We start from the raw sequence: 25,166 nt of genomic DNA on the forward strand, positions 1-25,166 counted from the left end.
AAAATGTGAAATATAGTCTCAAAAGAACCTCGAGGCTGCTAGGTCAGCCACGGTCTTGATAAGAATCATGTAACGAAGGATATGCTGCTAATCTTTGATAAGGAACATGCAGGTAGTTTAAAAATATACATACTTTTCAACACTCCATCCTGTAAGGAGAATTGAAAGAAACATCAATTAAGGTTTAAGCCCTGAAAAATTGATTATTGAGGATGACACAGTTTATGGAAAGTAGAAGGATGAGGGTTTATAGAAGGGAACTCCCTGGATGATACCATTAAACCACTGCCAATCCTGATGCTATGCTGGGCTCAGAACACATATTTTGCCATTTTGCTGTTACATATCTACATGTCAGTCCATCAGATTACAAATAGGAATATTTAAGAATACAACATTGCTCTGCAATATTTGAAGTATCAACACTTGAAAGTAAATTGTTGAATTTCTAGCTCTGGAAAGGGTGGAGTGGCTTGTATTGAACTAACTCTCCTTCAGGTGGCGGTTATAAACTCTGGACAAATATAAAGCTTAACTATTTGAAGGCCCTGGGAAAACCACCAAAGTCAAATAGAAGTTGGGAGGGGGCGGGGATACGGGGATTGGAGCCCCGAGGGAAGAGAACCAGGATGACTGGCGTCCAGGGCTACAGAGTGCGTGTCAGGTGTCTCCTCAGGGTGCATCCCAGTCTACATCGGCAGGGCAGCTAGAACCAGAGCAGAAGACCGCAGGGCTTCTGGCTTGTCAGAGAAGGGAGGCTAGAGATGCGGGCGCAGCTGGAAACTGAGCCGGGGAACCACAGAACAGCCACGGAGAGGAAGTCCCCCAAACCTGGGTACAAATTCACTTTAAAACTCTTGGCTAACCCCTGACCTGTGCTTGTTTAGACAAGACTCCAAGGAAACTGTGAAAGTCACAGCTGGAAAAAACTGCAGAAATAGAGCAACTGTGTTGTCTGCTGGCTGCTAGGGAGACCTAATGTAGTGCTTAGTCTCACCAAGTTGGAGGGGACCGCAAACACCGTAGGCCTTCCATCAGAACTCTAGAAGGGCCTTAGGGCGTAAAGGTTACATCCTAGATCCAAAGAATATACCCCAAAACTAATGGCAAAACTAAAACAAATTCATCTTTATTATTATTATTTTTTGGCCATACTGTGTGGCATGTGGGATCTTGCTTCCCCGATCAGGGATAAAACCCTTGCCCCCTAGAATGGGAGCCCAGAGACTTAACCATTGGATCACTAGGGCAGTCCTTTATTTTGTTTTATTTATTTATCTGTTTATTTGCAAACCCATCTTTAAAAGTGAATTAAAAAAATTAAGGGAATTCCCTGGTTAGGACTCAGGGCTTTCATTGCCAGGGCTTGTGCTCAATCCCTGATTGGGCAGCTAAGATCCTGCAAGCCATGGGAAATACGCCCAAAACGATGAACTAAATAAGTAAATAAAAACATCTAAATAAATACCTCTTAAGTTTTCATCTGTATGGAGCCAATTAAAAGTTATACTTACCAATCAAAGACTTGTGTCGTATTTTTATTTTTTTATTGATGATGTCGGTCTTTACTTTTATTTTTTTAATTTCTTTATTTTTAATTGGAGGATAATTGCTTTATAACATTGTACTGGTTTCTGCCATACATCAACATGAATCAGCCATACGTATACATATGCCCACTCCCTCTTGAAACTCCTCCCCACCTCCCACCTCACCCTACCCCTCTAGGTTGTCACAAAGCACTGGGTTTGAGTTTCCTGTGTCATTCAGCAAGTTCCCACTGGCTATCTGCTTTACATATGGTAATGCGTGTGCTTCAATGCCACTTTCTCAATTCATCCCACCCTCTCCTTCCCTCTTTGTGTACACAAGTCTTTTCTCTGTGTCTGTATCTCCATTGCTGCCCTGCAAATAGGGTCATCAGTACCATCTTTCTAGATTGAATATATATATATATACGCATTAATATACAATATTTGTTTTGCTCTTTCTGATTTACTTCACTCTATATAATAGGCTCTAGGTTCATCCACCTCATTAGAACTGACTCAGATGTGTTCCTTTTTATGGCTGAGTAATATTCCATTGTATATATGTGTGATGTTTTTAAAACATGAAGTTTACAGTTACTTCTCATGCTTTAAAAAGCTGCATTGATTTTCTGAGTTTTTAAACTTTTAACCTCCTCCCAAGTATCCCACAGCAATCCAAATCAAAAAGTATGCATTTTAATAAATGAAAAAAGGTGGGAATGAAAATTTGGATTTCAATAGTCACTTGTCTTTACGATGTCCCTCTAGTATTAAAAAATTTTTTTTCAGAGATTTTGAACTTCCTTTTGGGCAGGAATTTGATGATATATCGTATTACAGTAGAATCATCTAAGTCAGTGAATAAAACATAAACAAAGTTGCTGAACCTAGAAACCTATTGATAAAGATCAGCTCCAAAAATTCCTTTGACAGAAGCAAACACACTTGAGGTGATATAATTTATGACTTCCTGTGAAGCAAGACAGATTCTAGACTTATTTGTGAAAGTTATGAAGTGAACTGAATAGTCTGTGTAAACACAGAGCAGTGAAGTAGCTGCTCCTTGACAGACAGGCCAGGTCTCAGGTTCCCAACCCGGCCCATGGCCCTTCAAGACGATCCAAGTCATCCATAGGGATTCTTCCTGGCTAAAGTTCCCATTGAGTGTTTCGGCTTCAATGTCTTTTGATCTCTTCCATGTGAGCCCTCCCTGGCTTCTGCCTGAAACTTCTGGGACCACCCTGGGGCAGGTGCAGAGGGTCCCAGTGCTAGGATGGCACCATCTGTCTAAGTCACATGGTCCTGTCAATTTGAACTCTTAAATATCCCTTGATCTATCTCTGTCATTACTGCTGCAGTTGGATCCACCACTTCTTCCTGATCAATTGCCATAGCCTCCTTTTTATTCTTTTACCTCTAGACTCACTGCTGAAATCTACCTTACCCACTGCTGCTTTTGTGATCTTTCTGAAATGCAAACGTGAACATGTCACTCCTCTGTAGAAAGTTCTTCATAGTTCTCTCGTTACTGCCTGGTAAGGATCATAGCTGGGCTATGACCTCGATGATCTAACTTGACACTTCTTATTAATACTTTCCCCATCTTTTTCACTTTAAGCTGTAAGAGAACCATGACTGTCTGTCCTGCTACCCTGTCATTATTCCAGAGCATTGACACATAATGGATAATTGCTAGCAGGTATATCACTACCCCATGTCTCATGCTTCTAATTTATGGGCCTTTTTGCTAGCTAATTGAGCTTCTTCTAGTAGAAACACAAGGGTGCCCTTCTCTCACAACCTGAGGCTAGTTACCATCACTTGTTGTTTATTCACCATTAACCCATTTATCTTGTGATTTACCACAGTATTTTTTGGGCTCCAAAATCACTGTTGACGGTGATTGAAGCCATGAAATTAAAAGACGCTTACTCCTTGGAAGGAAAGTTATGACCAACCTAAATAGCATATTGAAAAGCAGAGACATTACTTTGCCAACAAAGGTCCGTCTAGTCAAGGCTATGATTTTTCCAGTGATAATGTATGGATATGAGAGTTGGACTGTGAAGAAAGCTGAGCGCTGCTTATTTACTTATATGCAGAGTACATCAGGAGAAATGCTGGGCTGGAAGAAGCACAAGCTGTAATCAAGATTGCCAGGAGAAATATCAATAACCTCAGCTATTCAGATGACACCACCCTTATGGCAGAAAGTGAAGAGGAACTAAAAAGCCTCTTGATGAAAGTGAAAGAGGAGAGTGAAAAAGTTGGCTTAAAGCTCAACATTCAGAAAACTAAGATCATGGCCTCTAGTCCCATCACTTCATGGGAAATAGATGGGGAAACAGTGGAAACAGTGGCAGATTTGAACTGTGGTGTTGTAGAAGACTCTTGAGAGTTCCTTGGACTGCAAGGAGATCCAACCAGTCCATTCTAATGGAGATCAGTCCTGGGTGTTCTTTGGAAGGACTGATGCCAAAGATGAAACTCCCATACTTTGGCCACTTGATGCGAAGAGCTGACTCATTGGAAAAGACTGATGCTGGCAGGGATTGGGGGCAGGAGGAGAAGGGGACGACAGAGGATGAGATGGCTGGATGGCATCACCGACTCGATGGACGTGAGTTCGAGTGAACTCCGGGAGTTGGTGATGGACAGGGAGGCCTGGCCTGCTGCAGTTCATGGGGTCGCAAAGAGTCAGACAACACTGAGCGACTGAACTAAACTGAACACCGTGACTAAATTCTTTGAGCGAATGAGTGAAAATGAATTCAGAAGTGTGGCCCAGGAGTTAACATATATCTGAGAAGTTGACCAATATAAAGAATTGCAATCCAGTGCAGTTTTCCCCAGGCAGTACAAAATACAAGGGTTACGAGGCGAACAGTTGGCTTCCTCTTGCTCTTCACAAGCCTGGGAACCAGATTCAGCGAATCAGGACTTTATAGAACGAGTGGGAACAAACAAAGGGCAAACAACCCAACTTCTTATAAATAAATGCAAAAGTAATCAGGACTGCCCCAAGCTCCAAATGAAATAGCAGAAGAGCAGAACTCCAGCAGCTTCCAGGCGGTCCCGGAGGCCCCGCCCCTCGGAGGCGGGCTGAGCGCCCATGGGCGGGGCCTTCCCGCTCAGCCCCGCCCCATGGGCGGGGTGTAAGCGGGCGGGCGGCGCGGGGGCAGACGCACGCCCGCCGTTTCCTAGGAGATGGAACACACAGGACGCCTGAGCTTCACAAGGGAGCGAACGAGGTAAGCGGCCGGCGCAGGCAGGTAATCCCCAGCGGGCAGAGAGGCGGCCACCGTCCGTCCGACCTGAGCCTGTCCTGCGAGGCGGCCCGGCATGTCCCCTGGGCGCCCTGTCCTACCGGGGCGGACCTCTGCTGAGAGAAGGGGCCTGGACACCGGTAGGGGTGGGTGACTGGAGGGAGGAGGACTCGGAGAGGGGCGGGGCTGGCCGGCGGGGACGATCTACCTGCTCCCAGCGCGGTGGGTTTGCTCCGAAGCGCCCCTGGCCACTTTCCTGCGCCCCTAGACGGCGGGGTTCAGTCCTGGGTTGGAGGATGACAGTGGGCATCCTTCAGCCTCGGAGACCCTCACCCCCGAACCTCGGATCTAGAGTCTCCCATCGTACCCCCTCACCCCGGACCTCCGCTTCTCCCTTTAGTGCCTGGGCTGGAGGGGACACTACTTTGAGGAGTGAGGGGGCGGGACCGGGTCTCGAGAAGGCAGCGGAATTGAGTTCAGAACTGTTACAAAAATGGAAAAGGAGGAAAGAGAAACTGGGTCCAAATTCCGTGCATCCCAAACCGCTCCCAGGTAAAAGCGGAATCCCGGCGCAGGGTGGACCAGCGGGCCCCCGGGGCCCCCCACGCCGAGTCCGCAGGTGCGGTCGGCGGGACACACGGGCCCCCCGGGACCACCCGTTCCCGCAGGCCGGCGGGACTGTGCACCCTGAGTCTTAAGGGCTCTGGTTTGCTGGGGGCGGGGGGCGGGGCGGGCTGGAATATCAGAAATCAGAGCGTCAGGGAACGAAAACTGCTTCCTGACTTGCAATAAGACGGGCACTTAGTTTAAGGACAGAGTTGGAGTCGGGGGAGGGGAGGCAATGAAACTGGCTTTTTATAAGGTGTTTGTAATCTCAACTCTAAACGGAAAGAAATGTATGTAATTGTGTTTAATTTTTAAATGATCAGGCAATTGTTCTAATTGTAACGGAATTCTCATAGAGTCAAAGGTACCGGAGTTATTTTAATCAGAAAAACAATCCCTAGAGTCGAAATAGTAATGGAGGCAAAAGTTACTATCCAGCCTTTTGGCCTGTCTTTACCGTCCCGATCCTCCCAACCTCCATCTCTGCCGAGTGACCGAGTGACCTGAAAAGGAGAGACCCTTCTCTCCGCCCAAGGAGGCTACCTTCTGCCTGGGCAAGGCAGAAGCTGGCTTTGGGCAAAGGTGTTTGATCCATCTGTTGGGGAAGGGTTTTATTTATTTATTTGGGGGGGGGGGGTTGGTTTTGCTTCGTTTTAAAAACAGTTTGTGAATATTAGCACAGAGCACCATGCTTTTATTTTTAAAACACAAAATCTTTGTTTTCCCATTGCAAAAGCTCCCCTTTTAATTTCTGTAAACGTATGACTTGGTTGGCTTGAAAACTTTTTCTGTTTTGCTTTTTAAACAACGTAATGATTTTTATGGCATTACTTTAAAAACAAACAAACGTTAATTCCAGCCTTAGAGTAATAACATTACGGCAGATTGTACCACAACAAGTTGAAGAGGAGCAGAGGTTATCTGCTCAGTGATTGGGCAGACACAGATTTTACCCTCCATTTGCCCTCTCTCTTAATCGTCTTTAATCCTTTCTAAATCCCTTATTAGCTGGTAGAAGCTGTTGAGAATAAAGCTCCAGTTTACAGGAGTTGTGCACTTAGCTAAAAATAAGACAACTAGAATGGGAGAGAAATGGTAAGAGTATTTATATAATGTAAGCCTGTGATTGAGCCTCTCAATAAATGTTTTTTTTTCCTTAAACCAGAATATAAGGTGTGTATAACTCATAAGAAAGTACTGTAGCTTGATTGTAGAAAATTCCAAGTTCCTAACAATTCTGTTAAATTAATTGAGGATCATAGTTAAATTACATTTACTTGTGTTATGCCTTGTTGCATCCATGTTGAAATATATACATGGAAATATTCATGTGCAAAAGAAATCATATTAATACACCCCTATTTTGCAGAATTAGCTTCCAGGGGTCCACAGAGAAGACCTGTTGTTGGGAAAGGTTGAGGGCAGGAGCAGAAGCGGGCAACAGAGGATGAGATGGTTGGATAGCATCACCACCTCAAAGGACATGAATTTGAGCAAACTCCGGGAGATAGTGAAGGCAGGGAAGCCTGGTGTGCTCCATGGGGTTGCGAAGAGTTGGACACGACTTAGCAACTGAACAACACAAAAACAAAGAAGAATATACGTAGTTTGCAGAGAAATATCATTGAATGTGAACTGGGGGCCTATAGGCAGTCTGTCTTTTAAATAACATATACTGCTTTTTGACTAGTAAATCAGTTTAGGATCTTCCTATGCTACACTGATAAGAACACTAATAAACAGTTGTTTATGTGCTATCAATGAGTAGGTGCTGTGCTGTGCTACGCTAAGTCGCTTCAGTCATGTCTGACTCTGCGACCCTATGGACTGTAGCCCGCCAGGCTCTCTGGCCATGGGATTCTCCAGGCAAGAATACTGGAGTGGGTTGCTGTGCCCTTCTCCAGGGGATCTTCCCGACCCAGGGATCGAACCTGCATCTCTTGAGTCTCCTACATTGGCAGTTCTCTACCACTAGCGCCACCTGGAAAGCCCCTCAGTGAGTAGGTACATGGGAATAATTTTAAAAACCCTTTATACATCTATGCCTGTCTACATTGGGCCATTATCCTTGTTTTCAGGGGGATAAGGAGATAGCTGGAATGGTCAGCTTCTCACCCTGGACAACTGCTTACTTTGTAATTAAAATGACTCAAAAGAGACCTTTCTGATGCTTTGTTTGGGAGCATAGTATGTAAACTTGTGTAAACTCCAATTGTCTTGGAACCACACATCAGACTTTTTAAAATCCACGTGATTCCCATAATCTTCACCCCCTCAAACAAAAGAAGCCGAGAAACGGCCGTGTACCTCTTTTATTTTTCCCTGAGTATGAGTATCCTATGCTATAGCACTTGAAGCAAACTGTGTTTCCAGTGTTTTTTCTTTTGGAAGACTTGGAGTGAGGTTTCTATTACAGCCACTCCAAAACAAAAACAAGAACAAACAGCTGGGCTTCCAAGCTGGAGCAGGAAGGCATCAGTGGTCTGTTGTGCTGTAATAGTATTGGTGGTGTTATGGTTGATGCTCTTTACAGTGTAAGAGAAAGAGGCAGTTTATTCCACTTTTGCAGGTGGTTGAGCCATTGCAAGGTGAAATTTCCACGTTTCTGGCAGCCCTTACCTCTGAAATTCTCTCCCAACCTGGGCAGCTCCCTCTTCACTCCTTTATCTTTTGTCCCTTTCTAGAGGTGCCTATCGGAGAAGGCGATGGCACCCCACTCCAGTACTCTTGCCTGGAAAATTCCATGGACGGAGGAGCCTGGTAGGCTGCAGTCCTGATGCAGGACTGCATCAGGTCCTGCATCTCTAAGAGTCTCTAAGGTCTCTAAGAGTCGGACTCGACTGAGTGACTTCACTTTCACTTTTCAGTTTCATGCATTGGAGAAGGAAATGGCAACCCACTCCAGTGTTCTTCCCTGGAGAATCCCAGGGACGGGGGAGCCTGGTGGGAGGCTATCTATGGGATCGTGCAGAGTCGGACACAACTGAAGCGACTTAGCAGCAGCAGCAGGAGTGCCTATAATCACCGCCTACCTCTTAGACCCTCAATGTTTGTCCTCGCTTAGGTGTTACCATGAAAATAATCTGTTGCATATACAGCAGATTTGCAAAGAAAAGATGCTGCTATTTATCCCATTAAAATTTAATTCAGTAACTTGGGGGTGGGGTAAAAATAATAACTTTCTTAACAAACTCCAAGTAGACTCCCTTCTCCCCCACTCACTCACTCCGCCTTCACTGTTTCTGGCCTAATTTTTCAGTGTCCTTCCAGGAGATCTGCATGAGCCAGATCTAGCCCCACGGCGTAGTCGGGGTGGGGAGACCTCTGTGTACTTTTCAGGTTGTTTATAGCATCTTGCCGTGTTGGGGTGAGGAGTTAGGCATCTTTAGTGGGTGGTGGGGGTGGGCAGCCTTCATCGTGGGTTAGATTCTACATGGTTTGGGAGTGAAGAGTGGTGGTTCTTTTACTGCATCAGTGATTGTAGTAGCTAGCAAGGATGGGTTGTTTAGAAGGTGGGGACCGCACTGAAAAACCAAACAGCTTCAAGCTAATGCAACTATTAGACTAACTCCATCACTGATTCTCTTGATCGATCCTAGGTCATTTAATCCCTCTGCCTTTTTATTGTACATTGTTACTGTTATGATGAACACTGTGGCCTTTTGGACAAATTTATTCTCTGTATTGTTACTTAACCAGAAAGAATTGGTAAACCTCTGAAGAGCACATTTCCTTAAAAGACCTTAAATAGTGAAGCTAGAAAAGAATGTCAAGCAAACAGTAGGTGAACTCCCTGGTGGTTCAGTGGTTAGGACTTGGCACTTTCGCTGCCAAGGCCCTGGGTTCCATCCCTGGTCAGGGAACTAATATCCTGCAAGCCATGTGGTGCAGCCAAAAAAAAAAGAGTGTTAAGCAGTTTAACATCTAACAATAAACTGAAAAATGCTGATTTAATAAAATTCTAAATGATCAGAAGAAATACATTTTATAGCCTATGTTTTGTTTAATCATAGCACCAAACAAACCCCTTCTGCATCTAAGAATACAGCCTTGTAGCAGGATGATAAATTTTTTAAAGCAACATAAGAATGATAAACAGGTATTACCAAACAAACCCCCAAAGAGCTTTCAAAATTATCTTTCCTTACCTAGATAATGGAAAAATTAAGGAAACCAAATACACAGTCAGGAACTGTGCAGGGGGATGTTGCCTTTCTCTATATTAATGCCCTCGTGTTTAGAACCTGTGTCTATGTATAATGTAAAGACCACTTGCAAAAGAACTTCATTTTCAGGCAAATGGGGAAGCATTTGCTGGCATTTGTTGAAACCATTTGCTAAGACATAACTGAGCCAGATGATCAGATCAGATCAGATCAGTCGCTCAGTCGTGTCCAACTCTTTGTGACCCCATGAATTGCAGCACGCCAGGCTTCCCTGTCCATCACCAACTCCTGGAGTTCACTGAGACTCACGTCCATCGAGTCAGTGATGCCATCCAGCCATCTCATCCTCTGTCGTCCCTTTCTCCTCCTGCCCCCAATCCCTCCCAGCATCAGAGTCTTTTCCAATGAGTCAACTCTTCACATGAGGTGGCCAAAGTACTGGAGTTTCAGCTTTAGCATCAATCCCTCCAAAGAAATCCCAGGGCTGATCTCCTTCAGACTGGACTGGTTGGATCTCCTTGCAGTCCAAGGGACTCTCAAGAGTCTTCTCCAACACCACAGTTCAAAGGCATCAATTCTTCCAGATGAAGGAACCACTAAATAGAAATGGAATTTACTATGGAGATCTCTTTGTCAAGATCCTGGCCACAGAGTCAGTGTGGCTTAAACTACTCATGCGCCTTTGAAGGGGTTGCTATCTGTCATGAAGTAAAATAAATGACAAATGAAAGCACACTCCTGTTATTTACAAGCCCCACAGGTCCTTCCAGAGCTTCCTGTGGACAAATGTGTCCCGTATAAAGGGAACCGCGTCGTTCAGTGCACTTGTCTGCTGTGCTTCCGCAGAAAAGCCTATTTTTGGAAGCCTTGGGTACTTTGACAATTACAATATATTCTTGTTGCTCCTACAGTTCTGCGTCTAATAGAGAAGGAATTTCTGTCATTTTATTTTGTGGAAGTAGTGCTACAGTGAAAGAAAAATAATCACTGATTGAAGCATCAGATTATAAAAGGCATTTTATTTTTTTGGCTGAACCACACCACTTTTTGGATCTTAGTTCCCCAACCATGGATAGAACTCAGACTCTTGACAGCAAAATCACAGTGTCTAACCACTGGACCTCCAGGGAATTCCCTATAAAAGGCATTTTAAAACAGACTATGTCCTTCCATAGTGCCAAACGTTGTTACCTTCTGCAGCTAAGAATACAGCCTTGTAGCAGGAGGATAGATTTTTGAAAGCAACATAAGTATGATAAACAGGTATGAAATGAGAAATTGTTCCTTGAAAGCTGAACTGAGACAGAAGAGTGGGAGGAGATTATTGAACACAGTTATAATGAAGGAGGTACTATGGCTTTATGTGCTTCGGTTTTGTTTTGTTTTGTTTTTAATTGTGATAATAAAATCAGAACCTATCGAAACCTGTACCCTTCTAATATATACACATCCACAACCCCTTTTCTGTAGTTTTGAAATCCACAAAGCTCTGAAAGATGAATTTTCAGAAATTAATTTGTGGAAATTCATTTGCAATAAAATACGACCCGAATGATGTGAGGCCACTTACAGTCTTCATTCCTTTGCTTAGTGTTCTTCTCGTACATTTTTGCGCAGGCACATTAAGCTGCTCTTTGGGAGATGTTATGTACCCTCCTGCTTTTCTGTGGTTGGTGGTTTAGTCGCTAAGCCAAGTCTGACTCTTTTGACACCATGGACTGTAGCCTACCAGACTCCTCTGTCCATGGAATTTTCCAAGCAAGAATACTGGAGTGGGTTGCCATTTCCGTCTCCAGGGGATCTTCCTGACCCAGGGATCGAACCTGCGTCTCGTGTTTCAGGTGGATTCTCTACCCCTGAGCCAGCAGGGAAACTCTCTATTTCTTTTCTAAAATACGCAAGTACCTGGATCCCAAACACATCTGGCCCAGGAATTTCACATAAGGGATTGTGGTCCAAATTAAACACGATGCAAAAATTGATTCTAAGAATGGATAGAGTGGAGAATCTGATTTTCCACAGTCTGATGTGGACTCATATAGATTCTGTTGCTGCTGTGTCGTTCAGTTGTGTCCGACTCTTTGCGACCCCATGAACTGTAGCCCACCAGGCTCCTCTGTCCATGGGGATTCTCCAGGCAAGAATACTAGAGCGGGTTGCCATGCCTTCCTCCAGGGGATCTTCCCAACCCAGGGATTGAACCCAGGTCTCCCGCATTGCAGGCGGATTCTTTACCAGCTGAGCTACCCGGGAAGCCCATAGATTCTATTATAGTCAGTTAAAAAAAAAAAAAGGAATCACAAACATCATTAAGTCAGTGTTTATTGGGTTCAGTTTCATTACATGGTACCATGTATTAATAAATGCATTCTGCAGTGATTTTCATCAGTCTATCATATGTGAACGTCATTCCACATGGCACAAGTGATTTATTGGCACGTGCTTAACAATTAGTCTTTGTCTTACAGTTTTCCTAGGTTACCAGTACATTTTTGGAAGTGATTCTTTAATGAACACTCCTTTTATTCTTGTTGTTTTTTTCTACAGGGTGTTCATAAGAATGGAAGCACCGTTTCCTTGCCAGATTCCTTACTGCTGTATCTTATGAACCTACAGAATCTTGGGGAAGAACTTGTATTTAATGATGACAAAGCCTGTCACCAGTGTAGCAACAACGGTCTAAGGGCAGAAACGAGTAAAAATAAAAGACGCATTTATATTTATATACAACAAAGACGTTATTTCCCGTGGACAGCCTGCACTGCATCATTCTTCCAAGATGAACCGGTACACGACCATGAGACAGCTGGGGGACGGCACGTACGGGAGCGTGCTCATGGGCAAGAGCAACGAGTCCGGGGAGCTGGTGGCCATCAAAAGGTACCACGGGCGGCCCTGCCACGTTCACCCGTCTTTCTGTTCCTCTCCTTTGCTTGCTTGAGAACGTATACAAGCGCAGAGAGAAGTCTGGTCCAGACCCCACACTTGTTAGGCCATCGTGGAATGCCATTCTGGAGACAGCACTGCAAAAAAGGAGTTCTGCTGGTCCCCACGTATATGAATTTAATTTTCTGGTTTGTCCAGCAAGAAATATAAGGGCTCTGCTTTTTGAAAAAAATGTATTTATTTTTAATTGGAGGGTAATTGCTTTACAAGGTTGTGTTGGTTTCTGCCATACATCAGTATGACTCAGCCATAAGTGTGCATATGGTCCCTCTGTCTTGCACCTCCCTCCCACTCCCGATGCCATCCCACCCTCTAGGTTGCCCCAGGGCACCAGGTTGAGCCCCCTGCGTTACACAGCAGCTTCCTATTAGTTACCTATTTAGGGCTCTGCTTCTTCTGCATGATAAATCTGAACTGAGACTGAAGGTAATGCTTAGAGCACTTAAAGTGGAGTATAGAGTAGAGCCTATTATTTCTTTAAAACAACAGGCCTCAAAATCAGATGGTATTCATAATATCCAACAGTTCTGAATGGCATATGGTATTTCCCCAAGCTTACCAATGAAACAGAGGACTTATTAATTATTTCTTTAATCTACTGTATTTGATATGTCATATGTAAGAAAAAAAAATTACCCCAAAGCTTAGTGATTTAAGACAAGAAGAAACATTTAGTAACTCATGGTTTCTGTGGGTCAGGAATTTAGGAGCAGTTCAGCTGTGGTTCCGGCTCCAGGTCTCTCTGCGGTGCTGGTAGAGGTCGGCCAAGGTCACAGTCGTCTGTCTGCAGGCTGGACCAGGGCCTGAGTACGCACTTGCAAGCTGGTTCGCTGTGTCAGTTTGCTGGGGGCTGCTCTCACCAAGTACCCCAGACTGGGTGGTTTAAGCTACGTATTTATTTCCCCACAGTCTGGAGGCTGGAAGTGTGAGAGCAAGCTGTTGGCAGGCTTGGTTTCCCCTGAGACCTCTCTCCTCAGCTTTCAGACAGTTCTCTTCTCCCCTGTGTGTTCACCTGGTCTTCCGTCTGTGTATGTCTGGGTCCTAATCTCCTCCTCCTATAAGGACACCAGTAATATCGGATTAGGACCCACCCCAAAGGCCTCAGTTAACCTTAATTACCTCTGTAAGGTCTATCGCCAAATGCAGTCATTCTCCGAGGTACCAGGAGGTTAGGACTTCAAGATACGGATTTGGGGGGACACAGTGTGGCTCAGACTGGACTTCTGTATGTGCCAGTTTAAGCACAGGCTGGTTGGCTTAAACTGTAAGGATTTATTGAGACAGTTGGGAGGTTACAAGTCTAAAGTCAAGGTGTCAGCCGGGTTGGTTCCTGCTGAGGGCTGGGAGGAAGGGATCTCTCCTAGGCCTTTTTCCTTGGCTTATCGATGGCATTTTCTCTCCATGTGCCTCCCACATCAGCTTCCCTTGATGCATATTTCTTTGTCCAAATTTCTTTTTATATAAAGACAAATTTATATAAAGATAATTTCTCTCTATATGGGATTCTACAGATCATCACTCGAGTGTTCTCATGACACGGTAGCTGGCTTCCACTGCAACAAGTCTTGGAAACTGATTACCACTTCAACCAAAGGATGATCATCCAAAATTTAAATGCTTTAACAAATGTTTATCAAATGTTAAAAACTTTACAATATCGTGATCTAAAATATTACATACATAAGGAAACCCTTTTATAAAGTATTGTCAAATAGCCATTAGTATCAAGTAAGTAAATGTATAATGAATTGGCTTCCCGGGCAGCACTAGTGGTAAAAAAAACCTCTTGCCAGTGCAGGAGACTTAAGAGACGTGGCTTTGATCCTGGGTTGAGAAGATTCCCCTGGATGAGGGCACTGCAACCCACTCCAGTATTCTTGCCTGGAGAACCCCATGGACAGAGGAGCCTCATGGGCAAAGGGTTGGATACGACTTAAGTGACTTAGCATGCTTACATAACTGAAATGAAAAACGGGAATAAAAAGAAATTTCCCTGACCTGAAAGGTGAAATATTACAGGTACTTCCCGTAAAGTTGGTTTTAAGACCAGTATACCTGTTGTATCCACTACTGATCAAGATTGTACTGGAGACCCTAACTGGTGCAATAAGAGAAAAAAGTAATAAACGGGGTGTAACTATCAGGCAAAATGAGATGAAATCATTCTTAGTTATAGGTTAAGTGATTATGTAAATTCACAAAAATACTTCATTACATACAAATAAATTTATGTGCAAAAATATCTTTAAAAGGACTGGAAAGATTTACAATAAAATCCATGAATAAAATCCATGAATGCTTCTAGGGAGAGAGGGATAAGAAAATGAGAATGAGGGTTGGGTCTCATGGTATGATCTTGGAAGACTTCCCACAGAAAATGAGATCTTGAGAATGAGAAAAAGCTATCAAGAGGAGAGGGAAGCATAGCCAGGCTTTAAGGATATGTATGAAGGATATGCATGTATGAAGGCCTAGAAGCAGGAGAGATTTTCCTTCGGGAAATTTTACTGTAGGTCACTGGTAAGAAACCTTGTAGTATCTGCTGCCATTTCAGGAAAAAAAAAGCAAAAAAAAAAAAAAAAAAGCTATACCATGGTCCTTCTAGGGGCTGGTGATAAGACCCTCTCACCTCATTAAATTAACAAATATTTATTAAGTCCTGTGTCCTTTAAAGACCTGAGAGGCAGTTCCATTCCAGAGGGTCTCCTGTTTGTGGGACAGTTCCTCAGGAGCCCCACCTGTGGGTTTCAAAACCCATCAAGCCACCATTTAGTGAATATCTATTGAGACTTAAACTGTGTCTCAAAAACTGATCAGGCAGGTGGCGGTGTCCTCAGAGAGCTTGCTGCTGTGCTTGAGGAGAGGGGACAAGGTCTAAACGTAATAATTTAACTATATGGTACATAAGAAAGTGGTCAGTGCTATGGGAGAAAAAGCAGAACAGGAAAGGTGACCTCAGAGCCCTGAAAGCCAGCTTCTGGCATTCAAGGAATAAGAATCAGCCTAAGGTGAAAGTTCTCTCCATTCTTCTAACCAGCCAAGCTCTTTCTAGCTGTCTTTCTCTGGCTGGTGCGTTCTGTCTTGCAGGCCTCATCTGAAACACTGCCTCATCACAAAGGCCTGAGGCCTGGCCAGTTTATCTCATGATCCTCAAAGCTGATCTGTATGTCTATTTTGTGTTAACTAAAGTCGATTTCCTGTGAGATGCGAAGCACCGGTAACCATCCCCGATTTCATCATCCGGGCACGTAGTAGGTGTTGGATGAATAAATAAATGGAAGAGAAGCTGGCAGGGAGTCTAAAAGGAATTCTAACAAATTGGTTTAACTTCTTACAATTAAATTAATTTCTTTAAATTGGTCTAAGAAATTGCGATAATTGTTTTGTGAAGAAACTTCTATATTTGTTGCATATAGATACCTGTATCACTTTAAGGTAGTATTGATAAGAAGTAGTAACTGTTGAGGAGAAAGTAGCATGTTAGTAAATGTGGATTGCAGCTAGTACAGATTTTTCAGAATAAACATTTCAGTTTGTACTAAATTTTGAAAAAGAACTTGAATATGTTAACTAGCCTCTAAAGGTTGGATTAAAAATTCTATAATTATTTTTTAAGAATTATAGAGATTATATGTACAGTTTTGGATGGATCTGACCACTTGATGAAAATACTTTTATACTATATTTGAATTGATTTGTATTTTATTTCAAATTGAGCACTGGACTTTCTTCATTTCAGCAAGACATTTATGGCTATAGTACTGAAAAGTATCTTTTGGTAAGTCAGTAAGCCCTTAATTTTTAGCACCTGAATACATATAAGTGAAATTCGGATTCACTAAGAGTATTTTAGGAATAATAGCAGTGATGCCCTTCTTATCTCATTGTAGCCAACCACAGATACTGGTGAGGCTTCCCTGCTGGCTCAGATGGTAAAGCGTCTGCCTGCAATGTGAGAGACCCAGGTTCAATCCCTGGGTTGGGAAGATCCCCTGGAGAAGGGAATGGCAACCCACTCCAATACCCTTGCCTGGAAAACCCAATGGACAGGGGAGCCTGGTAGGCTACAGTTCATGGGGTCGAAATGAGTCGGACACGACTCAGCGGCTTCACTTTCACTTTCACAGATACTGGTAAAAATAGGAACATCTAATATTTACTAAGTCCTTACCTAAGCCTTTTACAATAAGCTTCTCTTATGCAGCGGTTTCTACGCTATAGCTAAGGAATTTGCGGCACGGAGGGTCATTAGGTAATTTGTCCAAGAAGTGACATAGTCATGAGCGTGCACGAAGTGGCCTTGAGATGCACAGAATGGAGATGATCTGCTTTTAAGGAGGAGGGAAGACAGATACACAGCTTGCCTGAAGCAAACTAATAATAGAATGAGAAAGCCAGCAGTGTAATTTGTGTCTTCACACCCTCCGTCCCCAGGCACTAAACTTTTCTTTTTTAATTTCAGAATGAAGAGAAAGTTCTATTCTTGGGATGAATGTATGAACTTGAGAGAAGTTAAGGTAAAACCCCAGAGATGAAAAGAACCTGAGAAGACCTCAGTTCTACCTCACACGTCTCTCATTTCCGAGGATGGTAGCTAAGGAGACTGTTTCGTTCTCTGTGGGAAGCAGACCAAAGATAATTCTATTTCTTATGTTTTTCTTTATCTTCCTAATTTCTCATCAGAATGTCAGTGGAGAGCAGAAAATAACTGTACCCTCACATTTGAAAGTACACTCACTTTTTTAATGCCAGTGATCTCCATTTATTATTTTTCTAAACTTTTAATTTTGTATGGATTAACAAACAATGTTGTCATAGTTTCAGGTGGACAGCAAAGGGTCTCGGCCACAGAAATACACGTATATGTATGTGTATCCTCCCCCAAACCTCCCCTCCCATCCAGGCTGCCAAATAACATTGAGCAGAGTTCCCTGTGCTCTACAGGAGGTCCTTGCTGGCTATCCATTTTAAATATAGCCGTGAAAGTACACTCTCACTTTTAAAAGAGCGTTTTAATTCATACTATCAAAGGAAAGATAATTTTTTAAATTACCACATACCATTTCTTTATATTTTATGTGTACAATGTGGATGCATTTTCGGAGACTTTTGCATGGAATTGCACACAGTTAAGTCAGAAGAGAGGTTAAACCTATTTAATGACCAAGAAAAAAAAAAAAAGTTGACAGACTGAAATGCTTGACAGCTACTGTTGACCTAGTTTATTTCTGCACTTATATTCATTCCTTAAACAATCACTGCTTACTTTAAGATTTTACTTCTTTATTTTTGGCTGTGCTGGGTCTTTGTTGCTGTTCGGGCTTGCTCTGGCTGCGGCGAGTGAGGACTCCTCACAAGTTGTGGGTGCATGGACTTCTCCTTGCGGTGGCTTCTCTCGTTGCAGAGCACAGGCTCCAGGGTGCTCGGGCTTCGGTAGCTGCAGCTCCCGGGCTCCAGAGCACCGGCTCCGTAGTCATGCTGCACAGGCTTAGCTGCTCCTTGGCACGTGGGCTCTTTCCAGACCAGGGATCGAACCTCCGTCTCCTGGTTCCCAGACAGGTTCTTTACCCCTGAGCCATCAGGGAAGCCCTTTCTGCTTACTCTTAATAGGTGTTCTAAGATGTTTTTAAGATGTGTAAAGTATTATAGGTATTAAAACATAATTCATTAATGAATTTAGAAGAAATGAAAAATTATGTAATTATCCTATCTAGCATTGATGAGATTTTGCTAGATTCGGTACCTTTGCCTTAAGAATTTTTCATATTTACTTGCTCTGTTGCAGTCTCTGAAGAAACTTAATCATGCCAATGTGATCAAACTGAAAGAAGTTATCAGAGAAAATGACCATCTTTATTTTATATTTGAATATATGAAAGAAAACCTCTATCAATTAATGAAAGACAGGTATGTCTTTATGAAAATTAAGTTTTGCCTTACTGTCTCCTCCCTCAGTCCCTTAGGAGCCCTTCAATATATCCCACTTTGCAATATACAGGTCCAAGGGGTAGCTCTAAATTAGCTGTTATCTTTATGAAAGGATAATGTCTAATTGGAGAAGAACCATTTTTCTGTTGTAATCTCTTAGAAGTCAAGATAAATATTTCATATAAACACACTATCTATAGTTTTTGAAACAAAATCTATAGTTTAATACTCAGTAATAAAGCTGGCCTTGGGCAAAACTAAGAAGAGCATCTACCTTGCTCTCCCATGCATCTTGTGAAGGTTAATTAAGGAATGGAGGAAAGAATGAAGTTGCTTTTAAGAAAGGACCTAATAAACTGGTTCATTAGAATGCTTAAGTGAATGACAACAACGTGTTACAACACCAGGAAAATTCTCCTTTTAAACATACGGACAGAATCTCTAAACAAGGGCAGTTTTCAGTCATGTGCCATGAGCATGGAAACAACTCATGGTAGCTACTGATCACATCTGGAGTTTAATGTCCATTTTGCCTGTCTTTAAAGCCAGAGGCATTCAGCAAAAGATCCTAAAATATGAGATGAATTTCCCAGTGGATTGATGCTGATTTCTCTCTCTGTGTTTCTTCCACCCACACACACACACATACACACTTTCTCAAGTTCTAAGGATGAACTTGAGAAATCCTATTTAATCCTATTTTTCCTTCTTTCAAAAATACTGAATATATGTTATCTTCCAGGCTGATAGCATTATGACATTAATAGCAGTTAAAAGTAAAGAAAACCTCTACCTCTCAAATCAGTGTTTATTTTTCTCAAGTTCTTCCTAGCTCCTGTATGCAGGCATGCGTGCTTTATATGTAGTTGTAATTTTAGTGGTGATACATTTCTTATTTGATTTATCCACTTACAGGTTTTCTTTTTAATGCTGATACATAATACCCATAGTGACCACAGTTAGAATATTCTGTTAAACGACTATACAAAGCTTCACCTATCTCTGAACTATTTAAAATAAGTAACTATCAATGGGAGAAAAGGTTGGTAATTATAATGGATAATACTGATGTAGTTATTTTGTAGCCATTAGAAGTGATAACTATGAAGATTATGAAAGTGCTTGCTGCTGCTAAGTCTCGTCAGTCATGTCTGACTCTGTGCGACCCCATAGACGGCAGCCCATCAGGTTCCCCCGTCCCTGGGGTTCTCCAGGCAAGAACACTGGAGTGGGTTGCCATTTCCTTCTCCAATGCATAAAAGTGAAAAGTGAAAGTGAAGTCGCTCAGTCGTGTCTGACCCTCAGCGACCCCATAAAAACAGAAACCAAAGTTATATTTATGTAACACTGACATCTTATATAAGAATTATACATGTGAATTATGACTGGATTAGAATACTGAAAAATCAATATAGTTTCTTCATCAGGTGGTATGATTATGGGTAATCTTGGCTTTGAATAATAATTTATGCTCTTTTAAATATATAAGATGATAAACAAGATACGTTGAGATATAATTTTGAAGAAAAAATTAAGTACATATAAATATAACAAATATATTCATCTGATTTTTAAAAAATATATAAACCTTTTGGTGGAAGTAATTAATACAATTGCAAATGAGCACTGAAAAAGAGGCAGCTTTGGAATTTCATGATTCTATTCTGGATTTCTAAATTAAATGGAAATAAAAGTGATATTGTTTAGAATATTATTTCCAAGTATAAAAGTACAACTTATTTCCAAGTCTCCTATAAATGTGTTATCATACTTTCATAATTTAAAAAAAAAGAAAGAAAAAAGTATAAACGAAAGTACTAATGACTGTGCATGGTAAAAGGGCTATTTGAGGGTAAGTGCCATTTTGACACTGTTTTTGGTAGCTTAACTTCCTGAAATATTGTTTATGAGGATTAATTTACAAGCCTTTCCTATTCAAGTAACCTTTTCCATTTCAGCTGAAGACCCGTGTACAAAACATTGTGTCTGATTCTATGACTGTACCTTCAGTATATACCATTCTTTTTACAAACTGAATTACATTACTGTTTATTTGTTCATTTCTTCACAGAAACAAGTTGTTCCCTGAGTCTGTCATCAGAAATATTATGTATCAGATATTGCAGGGGCTGGCATTTATCCATAAACATGGTAGGTTTCATATCCCTACATCTTTAGATTATCATCAGTTATGGATAGGAATTATATGGAAGCTATTATTAAATAAATAATATTATGTTAGATAACTACAACTTTGGAGTATGTGCCTACTAAATGACATATTTAAAAACTTCAGAATTTCTACAATTCTAAATAAAATAGAATTTCTATAACCTATAATTATCTTCCTCTATCGAAGAAGGCAAGGGCAACCCACTCCAGTACTCTTGCCTGGAAAATCCCACGGAGGGAGGAGCCTGGTGGGCTGCAGTCCACCGGGTCACTAAGAGTCCGACACGACTGAGTGACTTCACTTTAACTTTTCACTTCATGCATTGGGGAAGGAATTGGCGACCCACTCCTGTGTTCTTGCCTGGAGAATCTCAGGGACGGGGGAGCCTGGTGGGCTTCGGTCTATGGGGTCGCACAGAGTCGGACATGACTGAAGCAACTTAGCAGCAGCAGCAGCATCGTCCTCTATATATCAGAATTTTTTAGCAGTTTGATCACCAGCATTTAGTCTCAGTCATCATAAACCCACCCTGCTACCTTATTCCACCTAATTTTACCATGGAAATAAAAAAATTATAAGGTTCCTCTTTTGGAAAAGGTTGAAATGCTTTGATCTATCATGACCAATTACTAACATTTAACTAGGTTAAAGCCACCCAAGCTATAGTATTTTCTAGTTTTTCTTAGTACTCATAAATAGTTATTTCTGTTCTTGAAGAAATTAAATCAAGTGCTTGTTCTTATTTTTATGAATTTCTTATTTATGTTAATCTTAACTGATATTGTTTTTTGCATCTCTATCAAACCAAAATAATTTCACCTGAAAAGTTAATATGATTATTATGAAAACTTTTAATGAATGTTTAGAATCACTAGCTGTTTCGATATTAAATTAGAAAAGTTTATGCTACCATTGCTGCATTTTGAGCACAAGCATTCAAAACTCACCATTATTAGTCTCCTTTCATGTTTCATCTGATATTTTCTTTACTCTTTTAACTGCTACAGGAAATAAATAGAATTTTCTAAAAATGCCATGCAGAATTCCATATAAACCTTGTAAGAACATTCTTGAATTCCCAGTTTTATATAAGCTATTAAGGTCTTTCAAAATCTAAAACCCATGATAATTTACTACAATTGATTGGTAAAAGTCAGTCATTTGTTAATTAAAATTAAGGATATATACTATTTTAATTGTTTGTAATGGATTCCTTATCTTCAATCCATTTTAAAACTCTGGTCAGCATGATAACTCTTGATTTTTGCATGCGTTAATTTATGCTAATGGAAGCAAGTGTGGTGTGAAAAATCAAAAGCCTCATGAATTCTTTTGATTTTTTTTGTAAAGAGCTTTGTATTTTACTGTTATTTTTTAGGCTAGTAATAAAATTGGTTTAGATTTCTTGGATAGATGGGCATACCAGACCACCTGACCTGCCTCTTGAGAAACCTGTATGCAGGTCAGGAAGCAACAGTTAGAACTGGACATGGAACAACAGACTGGTTCCAAATAGGAAAAAGAGTACCTCAAGACTGTATATTGTCACCCGGCTTATTTAACTTATATGCAGAGTACATCATGAGAAACGCTGGGCTGGAGGAAGCACAAGCTGGAGTCAAGATTGCTGGGAGAAATATCAATAACCTCAGACATGCAGATGACACCACCCTTATAGCAGAAAGTGAAGAAGAACTAAAAAGCCTCCTGATGAAAGTAAAAGAGAAGAGTGAAAAAGTTGGCTTAAGGCTCAACATTCAGAAAACGAAGATCATGGCATCCGGTCCCATCATTTCATGGGAAATAGATGGGGAAACAGTGGAAACAGCAGCTGACTTTATTTTTTTGGGCTCCAAAATCACTGCAGATGGTGAATGCAGCCATGAAATTAAAAGACGCTCACTCCTTGGCAGGAAAGTGATGACCAACCTAGACAGCATATTAAAAAGCAGAGACATTACATTGTCAACAAAGGTCCATCTAGTCAAGGCTATGGTTTTTCCAGTGGTCATGTATGGATATGAGAGTTGGACTATAAAGAAAGCTGAGTGCAGAAGAATTGATGCTTTTGAACTGTGGTGTTGGAGAAGACTCTTGAGAGTCCTTTGGACTGCAAGGAGATCCAACCTGTCCATCCTAAAGGAGATCAGTCCTGGGCGTTCATTGGAAGGACTGATGTTGAAGCTGAAACTCCAATACTTTGGACTTTGGCCACCTGATGTGAAGAGCTGACTCATTTGAAAAGACCCTGATGCTGGGAAAGATTGAGGGCAGGAGGAGAAGGGGACTACAGAGGATGAGATGGTTGGATGGCATCACCGACTCGATGGACATGGGTTTAGGTGGACTCCGGGAGTTGGTGATGGACAGGGAGGCCTGCATCCTGCGGTTCATGGGGTCGCAAAGAGTCGGACATGACTGAGCGACTGAAATGAACTGAACTGAACCAGCACCTTCAGAGCATAAGGGATTGAAAAAGGAAACTAATTTAGGATTTAAAAATTGCTGCTAAAAGTAAAGGGTAACCTAGAGATGGCTTTTTAAGTGTCTACATTGTGATTTGGGAAAGCAGACTCAAGAACAATAGACATTTTTACAAAAGCTAATTTATTCTTGTCGTATTTAAACGTCTCAGATGTAATCCTTTGAGAAAACAGACACTTTTAAAATGGTAGCTGTCAAAAAATTGAACTAATACTTTAGTTAAAATAGGACCAAGTTACCAATATATTTATACTATATAAGGTGGGGAAAACTTCAACTCTGGTTTAATTCTCTGCTGCTGCTGCTAAGTCGCTTCAGTTGTGTCTGACTCTGCACGACCGCATAGACGGCAGCCCACCAGGCTCCCCTGTCCCTGGGATTCTCCACGCAAGAACACTGGAGTGGGTTGCCATTTCCTTCTCCAATGCATGAAAGTGAAAAGTGAAAGGGAAGTCGCTCAGTCGTGTCCGAGTCTTAGCGACCTCATGGACTGCAGCCCACCAGGCTCCTCCATCCATGGGATTTTCCAGGCAAGAGTACTGGAGTGGGGTGCCATTGCCTTCTCCCGGTTTAATTCTCTAAGATTTTATAGATTAATGTCACGTGCTCCCTCTCCTGTCTTCATTGTGAAAATACAACATGTTTCTCTTGAAAGTGAATGAAATGGATCTCAATAGCTATTTGGAGTAAGGGGTACCAGGGGTGCCGAGTCCATCTGTCAATGTCACACACAGCCGACAACGGCTCTGAAGGGATTAGAACAGTTCAGGCTTAGAAAAGTCTTCTGAGCTCAAACCCTATTGGAATGATGACGATCACCTACAACCGATTATCAGGCCGTTCTTAATTCTCCACCCGGAAGGGTCATTAGGATACAGGCCGTCTGTGTACAGCCAGTGTGCTCTGCATACTCCTTAGACGTTTGCAAGGAGGGCTTTTTGCTTCATTTTCACAGGGCTGCCGTGTAGCTTCAGGAACCGTCTATTTTATACATTAGTTCGGTAAATAAGCACATTCCCATTGCACTTAATGCACTTCTCAAATAAGTGATTATACTCAAGGAATTGCGGTTAAACTGCCAGCAGCAGGAAGACCAGCTGCATTGGCGTGAACTGATGCACAACCCTCCTTGAGCTTCACATGGCCGCCTCTCTCCAGGCTGAACCTTCTCGTCTGTTACACACTCGTGATCACAGGGCCTCCATAGGGCTGCTTTGCAGATTCACGGAGATAATCGTAATGTGGTAGTACCTAACCCAGTGCCTGAACGCATCAGATCCACAAACAGAAATACTAATGGAGGACTTCACCGGTGGTCCAGTGGCTAAGACTGTGCTCCCAATTCAGGGGGCCTGGGTTAAATCCCTGGTCAGGGAACTAGATCCCACATGCCGCAACTAGAGTCCACGTGCCACAGTGACGATCAGAGATCCTGTATGTTACAGCTAAGACCCAGTGTAGCCAAATAAATAAATAAACATTAAAAAAAAAAAAAAGGAAAGGAAATACATGTGCATATTTATTTTTACCCATCATATATACTGTATAATTTCCTTGCCAAATTATTCTGAAAGCACGGTCCCCACCTCCCATCATTTAATAGACAATAAATAAGGTTTAATTTCCCCCCTAAATTCACATTCCTAATTAGAACAGAGGTTCAGCTTCATCTTGTTAATAAATCAAATATGTCCAGATACGATGATTTATTGTTTTTCCTCTCTATATTACCAAGGTTTTTTCCATAGGGACATGAAACCGGAAAACTTGCTTTGTATGGGCCCAGAACTTGTGAAAATTGCTGACTTTGGACTTGCGAGAGAACTAAGGTCACAGCCCCCGTATACGGACTATGTATCCACCAGATGGTGAGTAGTTTATGCAACTGTCGGGAGACGTTTGTCCCTGGTGAAGTTTTCCTACAGTAGATTGTTCTGTGTCTTTCTGGAGGTTCTATATCAAGTACTTAAAATATAGAACTGATTTTTTTTTTTTTAATATTCTTTGGAGAGAGTGGAAGATTGGCTCATGACTCTTCTGATTAATAAAAAGAGAAGGAAAAAGG

General features: G+C 41.9%; 1 protein-coding gene and 1 non-coding gene across 6 annotated transcripts in view; both read left to right on the top strand.

Moving 5' to 3' along the window:
• Positions 1–4,660: 4,660 nt before the first annotated feature.
• The window catches only part of MAK (male germ cell associated kinase), a 51,444-nt gene continuing 30,938 nt past the window's right edge, over positions 4,661–25,166 (top strand). For 4 of the 5 annotated variants that reach the window (XR_011563504.1, XM_070778418.1, XM_019986227.2 and 1 more), the window contains exons 1-6: positions 4,661–4,783; positions 12,118–12,450; positions 16,979–17,033; positions 18,302–18,423; positions 20,516–20,595; positions 24,837–24,969. Coding sequence is in view for 4 of the 5 variants with exons in the window: in XM_070778418.1 (XP_070634519.1) it covers positions 12,350–12,450; positions 16,979–17,033; positions 18,302–18,423; positions 20,516–20,595; positions 24,837–24,969 (491 nt within the window). In the remaining variant the exon portion in view is untranslated. The other variant, XM_019986228.2, reaches the window with a different exon arrangement.
• On the top strand, positions 9,195–9,267 carry TRNAE-UUC (transfer RNA glutamic acid (anticodon UUC)). Its single transcript has one exon. It is a non-coding gene; the product is annotated as a tRNA-Glu (tRNA).

The sequence above is a fragment of the Bos indicus genome, chromosome 23 (assembly GCF_029378745.1).
Source record: "Bos indicus isolate NIAB-ARS_2022 breed Sahiwal x Tharparkar chromosome 23, NIAB-ARS_B.indTharparkar_mat_pri_1.0, whole genome shotgun sequence".
Classification (NCBI taxonomy): Eukaryota; Metazoa; Chordata; class Mammalia; order Artiodactyla; family Bovidae; genus Bos; species Bos indicus.